An 8,375-nucleotide genomic window follows, 5' to 3' on the forward strand; every position below is an offset into this window, starting at 1 on the left:
GATAATGTCGGGCGTCCGAGTGTGCCAGTGACCTCGTGCGTAAGTGTGCTCCTATATGGATGGACGTGCGAGAACACCCACCCGTGCAGGTGTTTCCAGCATGTGTGAAAATGCCCACGTGCGTGGGAAAACCCCTCAGTGTGCGAGCCCCGTCGAGTTGGAGTTGGTGAGTATGAAAACAGGGAGTGTAAGTGGGACGGTGTTGGAGCGTGCATGCGACAGCGTGTGTCCCGGGGTGTGGGTGCAGGACTGTCTGGGTGCGCAGGGCAGTGAGAGCACCCAAGTGTGTGACCGAGGACAGGAAGGCCGAGTGCGAGTGACTGTGCGCCCCCACGTGTGCTGTGAGTCCTCCTGCCCAGGACCAGGGGCCTCCAGGACCCAGAGACGCGCATGGTGCACACCGGGCCCCCTCCCCGCGCCGCGCGCCACACCCCGCAGCACCCCTCTGGGTCAGGTCCGTGCCACAGACAAACCAGTTGGGTGACCCCCTTACTGAAAGGCCCATTGTTAACAGACGCTTATCAGCCGCACCTACTGGGCCCCCTCCACCCTTGGCCCTCTGCTTTCCTGCCCCCCATCAGAGCTCCGGGGGGTCTGCGGCTCCAAGGACAGACACCAGGGGCTCCCGTGGCCAGGCCGTCTCCGGGCCCATCCGGCCTCTCAGCCCCCCCGCCCCCATGCGAAGCCCTCAGCGGAAAGAAACCCAGGACCAGAGCCTGGCGCGGTGCAGGGGCCTCGTTCCAGCCGAACAGGGAAACCGAGGCACACCCCGGCAGGACGTGGGTGTGAGAGCAGACAGGGTGCTGGGCGTGCAGGGAGGGCTCTGTGCCCCCAAAGCATAAAGTAGGTGCTCCTTTAGAGCCAAGGGGCGGGTTTGGACACCTGACAACTTCGGGGGCTGCCCTCCCCTTGCTGCACAAGCTTGACAATGAGATGATCTCCCCGCGGCCCCAAGGCCCTGCGTGACCTGGCCGGGCGGGGCCCCTCCCCGGCCTCCCCTCCCCCTCCCTCCGCCTCGCTCACTCTGTTCCAGCCGCATGGGCCACCAGTGTTCCTGCAGCACGCCAGGCGCGGTCAAGTGCCCTCCGATCTGCAGGCTGGCCCGGCTTTCTCTCACGCTCCCGTGTGGGGGAGCTCATTCTCTGCCAGCGCCACCAGCAGTCCCCAAAACGGCCCTATCCAAACACCCCCAAGCCGGGCAAGTCCTCAGAGGGACTCCAAGGCTGCCAAGCACAGCGCAGCCCCTGCAACCGGGTTCGAATCCCAGATGCTTGTCTAGCTGTGACCTTGGATAAGCCCCTACCTGATTTGTGCCTCATTTTCCCCAGCTGTAAGATGGAGATCATGCTGCCTCCTTCGTGGGTTCGGCACCCGGTCTGGTACACAGCAGGCGCTTAATAAATGTCCCCGGCTACTGTCTGGCGGCTGTAGGTCCTGCGCCAGCGCTTCCAACGGGGAGGGGGGTGGCTGGGGGGAGAGGCGGTTCCAGACCCAAGGCGCCAAACCCGCCAGTGCGGGGTCCATGCAAAACTGCAATGCAAATCGCACGCAAATGCCGGCTCGGCACAGTGGCCAGCAGCCTGAGACGCCCGAGGGGCGCGCGTGGGGGCGCCCGGCACCCCACGGCCGAGCCCAGGCGCTGACCGGCATCCAGCGCGGCTTTCAATGCTCCGTGTAAATGTTTACACCGGGCAGGCCGCCAGGCCCCGCGCGGGCCGCCACTGGGCTGCCAGGCCCGGGAATGTAAACCCGGGGCGGGGGCGCCCGGCGGCGGGAGGGGCTCTGACCGGGTGGGAGGGAGTGCGCATGCGTTACGAAACACCTACTGTGTGCACCCAGTGCGCCGGGCTAGGCGGTGCCAGCACTGAGTCACCAGTGCCTCATCGGGAGAAGCTCAGGCCGTTGTGGTGGCCCAGAGGGTGCACACCTGCGCCCACCCGGGACTGGGGAGGGGGGAGGGCGCGGGTAGGAGCAGCCAGAGAAGGCTTCCTGGGGGAGACACCCTCCGAGCTGAGACTGAGAGGGGGAGGGGAGTGGGGAGGAGGAGAAGAGAATGTGCTGGGTGGGAGGACCGGCCTGTGCAGAGGCCTGGGGGTGGTGGATCGAGGGCAGCTTTGGTCCATCGATGCCCGCTTCTGGGCATCAGTTGATCTCTTTCTGGAGACTCAGGCTCAGAGAGGGGCAGGACCTCACTCCCAAGGGCCCCAATATGTTAGGAACACATTAGAGCGCATTCTCTTCTCCATGCCCCAGTCCCACAGTGCCCCCTGCTGGGAGCGCCCTCACCTAGTTCCAGGCTGCCCCCCCCCCCCCCCCCCCGCCAAGCTCACTGGGCTCTGGCCACTCCAGCCTCCTAGCTGCGCTGGCCAACCTTAATCCAGCCTCAGGACCTTTGCACCGGCTGTTCCCCCTGCCTGAGCTGCCATTCTCTTGTGCCTGGCCGACTCCTACCTTTGGTCAAGGCTCAACTTTCGTCAATCCTCAGAAAAGCACTCTGGGACCCCCCCCAGATGGGGGTGGGTCCCCTGCTACTCCTGGCACAGTGCCCACCCCTTTCTTGGGCAGCATTTTTTCGCAACCTTGTTCAAGGGTTCCTTGATGAATCATGTCTACGTTATTACTGATCATTAAGCAGAAGTGGCTTGAAATCAGGGGCCGCACCGTGTCCCCGGTGCCTGGCCCAGCGCCCTGTTCCCGTTTGTTGCCTGACAGACAGACAGACGGAGGCCGTGGGGCTGACCATCGCGTGCCCGCAGGCCGAGGATGCAGCGCTGGAAGGCGGCAGCCTTGGCCTCGGTGCTCTGCAGTTCGGTGCTCTCCATCTGGATGTGTCGGGACGGCCTGCTCCTCAGTCACCACCTGGGACCCTCGCTGACCCCACTGCGCCGGCCGCCTCGCACCCTGGACGCCCGGATCGCCCGCCTGGCCCAGTGTAAGCCGGGCCCCGACGTGGGTCAGCTGCCCCGATACAGGGGCGGCCACACGGTGGAATTTCATGCAGGGGCCACAGAGGCTTAATTTGGATGGGGTGAGGAGAGGGTGCAAATCCCCCAATGACCTGGCAGGGGTGGCAAGCGGTCGTGGGGGGGGGGATCGCTGGGAGCTGGGGGTCTCTGGGCTCAGCTGTCACGAGGAATTAGGCTCTGGCCCTGAGGGGCCAGGGATCCAGATGGAGATTAGATCTGGGCATCCCCCCCCGGGGGGCTCCCATGCGCAGCGCGTGATGTGGGACAGGGAGGCTGGATCCGAGTCCCCACTGACCTGCCCCGTGGACAGGGAGCGAGGGGGAAGGGGAGACCCCGAGAGACGTAGAAATGGGGAGAGAAACAGAGACAGAGACGCACAGAGACAGACAGACACAAGGTTGGGAGAGATGGACGCGGGAAAAGGCCCTGCGGTGGAGATGTGGAAACGCCCCCTTCGCGGCCCAACTCCCCACTCCTCCCTGGCGCCGGCCGCTGCCCCGCCTGCCCGCCCGGGGTAGGGCGCGGTCCCGACCTCCTGTGCGCGCGCGCGTGTCCACGCGGGCGCCGCGCCGCCCACGGAGGTGGGGGCGCGGGCGCGGCGCGTGCATGGCGCCCGCGGGGTTGCGCTGCGTGCAGCCTGTGTGCAAGTCCGCGCCCGTCCCGCCGGCCCACACAATCCTCCTTTCTTGTCCTTACAATGGACAAGGGTGGCCTCAGGCACGGGCTCCACTTCCGCCCGCCGCTTCCTCCTGAAGGCGGCAAAGTCCTTCCCAAGACACTAGGTTCCAGAAATCCGGGGCGGGGTGGGGGGGAGCCTAGTTCTAGCTTAGAACCTGGGCACAACACCGACGGTGGGACCTCGGTCACCAGGAGGGGTCTCGGCCCCTGGGCGGGTGCTTGCCCACCCTGCATCCTGTACCTTGGCACAGTCGCTACGAAGGGAAGGGAGTGGCCGCTGGTCCCCCCAGTGTCCTAGTGTTAGGCCCTGAGACCAACGCGCTGATGGTGGAATTTCAGGCTTGGGACGGTGGGAGCGCGGGGGTGGGGATCGGGGTGCGGATCGGGGTGTGGGGGGGGGGCTATTGCTGATCTCATCTCTGTGTTCCAGACCCTGTGCAGGTGGCCAGGCCTGCTGGAGGGAAGCAGGGACACATATACCAAGAGATTATTCACTGTTTATCTGAAATTCAAATGTAACTGGGCATCTGTACTTTATCTGGCATCCTCCCCCGCCCCGCCCCGCCCCCCGAATATCTGTGTAGATGTATACCTTAGGGGCGCGCACACGACATGGAATTTTAGGCACCATAAGTGAGGTAGGCTGGAACCTAACCCCAGAGCAGACGGTGCTGGCCACCAAGTCCTGCCCCTGGACTTCAAGAACTGGGAACATGTTGCTCGGTTGATGCCCACTTTCCACTGTCCCGGCCTCGGCCAGAGCGGAACTGTCTGCAAGGCTCCTTGAGCAGACAAAGAAACTGAGGCACAGAGCAGGACCATCATCTGCCTGAAGTGATACAGGGCTGAAAGTGGCAGAGCAAGGCTCACAACTGGGGTTTGTCTGATTCCTGAGACCCCCTGTGGAAACGGACACACCCTCACCCTGGTGTCTCCCTGTAAGCTATTTCTTTTGAGGGCCAGGGGTGCCAGCCTTGGGGGCATGCAGGCGATAAACTCAGGGTCTCCTCTCCCAACCACAGGCATGCCTGCCACTTGCTCAGAGACTGGGAGCCCCTGCCTGCAGTTCCACTCTCAGCGCCACCTGCCACTGGCATGTCTACGAGGCTCTCCCGAGGCTGCAGAGTACTGGGGCAGCCCAGCCGCCTGGGAAATAAATTTAGGCTCCGGGGCCCTGGGAATCTGTGACTCCGGGCACCTCCTGGCAACCGTGGGAGCAGAGGACTGGCCGTGGGCCAAAGTTGGGCACGCGATGGAGGCGGGAACAAGGCTGTTCGGGCTTGTGTCTCTCGCTCTGCCACCTGCTAGTGTTGTGGCCTTGGGCCAGTCTCTGCCCTAATGGATGCCCGTTGTCTCACCTGTAACACGGGGGAGGCCGTGACATTCCCTGCTGCCTCCCCCCCCACGGTCCTCACGTGCAGGCCTCTGTGCCTGCTGGTGTTCTCCTCTGCGCGTTCTGAACAGCCCAAACGCCCCGATTTGGTATACTGTGCATGAAGAAAATCAGTCCCAGCATGCGGGGGAGCAGGAGGGACACGGTGGGGGGCATCGGGTGGGGCCCCCAAAGAGTGAGCCGGAGACTCATTATCAGCTCAACCAACAAGTGAGTACTTGAAGCATGGGATGCAGCTCCCCAACACTGGTCACAAAGGGGGTGCCAGTTACCCGGGGCATCCCAGCAGAGGGGTGGGGCCAGCTGGGGGCCCACGGGCACAGGGTTTTGGATCACTACAGTCCCAGCTGAGCCCTCCCTTCCTTTTCTGCAAAGAGGTGGGAGCAGCTCAGCGAAAGCAGAACAAAGGGTCAGGGTCCACGGAAAATGTGGGCGTGGGGACGACCATAGGAAGTGAGACACGGGGGCGAGCTCAGCTCAGCGTGGGGCAGGCTGGAAAGCGCTCGGGGGCACCGGAAAGGACGAGCCAGGTTCTGAGCGTCCACCACAGCGGTACGGTCCAGAGAGGGCTGTTGGGAGTCATGGGGCTCCAGCGCGGGGGCTCTGCACAGGCATCCCCCACGGCGCCCAGAGAGGGAACATGCTTGGGATTGTAGCAGGGAGCTGAGAAGCTGTCTCGGGAGGGTGCGCTAGCAAGGGGCTGTTTTCCGAGTGGAACAACGGGGGTCGGGGGCTCTCCCCCCAGCCGGCCACCGACCCACCCGGTTCTCTCTCGCTCTCTCTCTCATTCTCTCTCTCCTCGCAGATCGTGCACTGCTGCAGGGCGCCCCGGACGCGGTGGAGCTGCGCCAGCTGACGCCCTGGGCAGGCAGGCCCCCGCGTCCGCGCCGTCGGGCGGGGCCCCGGCGGAGGCGCGCGCGCGCGCGATCGGGGACGCGGCCGTGCGGGCTGCGCGAGCTGGAAGTGCGCGTGAGCGAGCTGGGCTTGGGCTACGCGTCCGACGAGACGGTGCTGTTCCGCTACTGCGCAGGCGCCTGCGAGGCGGCTGCGCGCGTCTACGACCTGGGGCTGCGGCGGCTTCGCCAGGGGCGGCGCGTTCGGCGGGAGCGGGTGCGCGCGCAGCCCTGCTGCCGCCCGACGGCCTACGAGGACGAGGTGTCCTTCCTGGACGCACACAGCCGCTACCACACGGTCCACGAGCTGTCGGCGCGCGAGTGTGCCTGCGTCTGACCCTACCTCACCGGGCCCGGCGAGACGGCGGCCACGCCCCCCGCGCCGCGGCGCCCCCCGTCCCGCCTGGCAAGGTCCGCGGCCGGCAGACTGCGCGTGCGCAGGCGGTGCCCTCCAGGCCTCGGGACTCTCCAGTAGCTGCACCGAGATAAAGTGCGGAAAATGGATCCTGGGTCGTGATTCCGCGTTCCGGGGGTGCCCACCTCTCGGAGGGACACGAGCCTGTGTGGGGTGGGGGAAGCCAGCTCCACTGGGCAGAGGGGGACGGGGCAGTTACCAGCTGGTGGGCGCAGAGACGGTCCTTTTCCCGTGGTACACGAAGGAAAGCGGTGTGAGTGGGAGGAATGTCGGCAGGGGCCGTCCTTCCCACTTTCTTGCGGGTCCCTGTACCCCTTCCTGACGTGTCCCACGGCCACCACCCCGTAAGGTGAGCTTCCGGATGGGAAGAGGGAGCCAAATGCAGATGACGAGTCTGAGGTCCAGGTGGACCCAGGCCTCCCTCCCCGAAAGGGCCTCCTCAGGCCCCGTCCAGCGCCACCGAGCCACTATCTCCTTTCGCTAGCTAAAAATATATGTGCGCTGCCCATCTCCCTGTGGGGATAGGTCTGGGGCGGGCGCCAGGCCTGTCCAGCCCGAAAGCGGCGCCTGCTTGGGGCAGAGCCGGGTCCTCAGGGACCTAGGTCCCGGGCCCATAAAAGCCCTGGCCCGAGCTCCTGGGGGGATTTACGACGCGTCCCCGCGGAGGACAGAAAAAGCGGTGTCACCTTGACGCTTGGCAGGCCCAAGACAGCGCAGGGGGTTGGGTTCTCAGACCCTGGGGAGGGGTCCGCACATCCCAGGGTCTGAGGAGGGGCAGGGCAGGGGGCCACTGCCCTGCCCCCAGGCTCACAGCCTGGAGACCAGTGGGTATGGACCGTCCCCTCCTGCACCTCAGAGTGGGGTTCCGGAGGGTGCATGCCCCTCTCACCCGAGACGGCTTTCCTGAGGGCGAGGTCCCCTCTCTTCTTCTCTCACCCCGAACTCCACGGAGGCTCCCACGGAAAGAGCCCCTTCCCTCCTTCACTGTTCCCCTAGACTGGCCCTCTCCCCTCTTTCCCACACATCTGAGCTCAGGGCCACCGTCTCAACACCATGTCCCTCCCAGCCCCAGTCCCCATCCCGACGCTGGAGGGCCCAGATCAGCAGCTGCCCCAGGTAGGATCATGCAGCCCAGCAGAAGCGTCCCCTGGTCCCTGGTCCCTGGTCCCTGGTCCCCGGCTGCAGCTGGAGACACTTGAGGCAGCTAACAGGCAGGCCTTCCTGGGAGCCCTGTGAGCAGGGCTGGGCAGCCAGGCTCCCGCCCACAGGTGGTCTGCTTGTTAGGAAGTTTCAGGGCTGAGGCTGTCTGGGGTCCCCACTCCCCCCGGTCTTCTGAGGTTTGGGGTAGGGGATTCCTCCTCTGTTTGGGCTGACTCAGCCCAGCCGTGGCAGGAAAGCTGTTGTCCCCATCTCCTTGGGGCAGAAGCCAAGCCTCAGTTTCCCCATCCCAGATGGCCCTGAGCCACGGAGACAGTTGTTCAGCCCACAACTGGGAAAATTGATCTTGGAGCCCAGGTCTGTGGTCCCTGAAGCCTGACTACCTGTGTGCGTGTGCACGCGCGCGTGTGTGCGTGCGTGTGTGTGTGTGTTTGAGGTGTTTGTGTTGTGCACCCTCTCAGGGTCTCCTGGGACCTGGGCTTCCTTGTCTCTGGCTCAGTTCCAACATCCCAACCACAGTGTGCTAGCCCAGCCGACCAGAGCATTGGGGCAGAAACATTGGGGCTGCCCCCACACACCCCCGGGCCTGGGGTCGTGTGCAGGCCAAGCCATAGCGCGCGCGCACACACAGACACACACACAGGCACACAGTGTGACACCTACATGGGCTTAGCAGGTCCGATCATACTTGGACACACTGCCGCTATGCTTAGACACTCAGTCGTCACCCATGGTCGAAACTGCACACTAGGAGGGACACCCTCAATGTCCCCTCTCATGTGCAACACCACATGGTGTTTGGCCACACCCAGTAGGATCTCTCACCAGGTTCTCGCTCCAAGCCCCCGTGGTCAGCATTTGTCACACACACT

The 8,375-nt window shown here is 64.7% G+C and overlaps 1 protein-coding gene across 1 annotated transcript; it reads left to right on the forward strand.

Moving 5' to 3' along the window:
- The first annotated feature begins 6 nt into the window (after positions 1–6).
- Positions 7–6,417, forward strand: LOC112819010 (neurturin). Its single transcript, XM_025866074.2, has 3 exons — positions 7–166; positions 2,713–2,932; positions 5,843–6,417. Exons 2-3 carry the CDS (start codon positions 2,764–2,766, stop codon positions 6,265–6,267), a joined length of 594 nt encoding a protein of 197 aa, XP_025721859.1. The 5' UTR covers positions 7–166; positions 2,713–2,763; the 3' UTR covers positions 6,268–6,417.
- Positions 6,418–8,375: the final 1,958 nt, after the last annotated feature.

Source organism: Callorhinus ursinus, unplaced genomic scaffold, assembly GCF_003265705.2.
Source record: "Callorhinus ursinus isolate GAN/ISIS: 27379988/994484 unplaced genomic scaffold, GSC_fseal_2.0 scaffold1590, whole genome shotgun sequence".
Classification (NCBI taxonomy): Eukaryota; Metazoa; Chordata; class Mammalia; order Carnivora; family Otariidae; genus Callorhinus; species Callorhinus ursinus.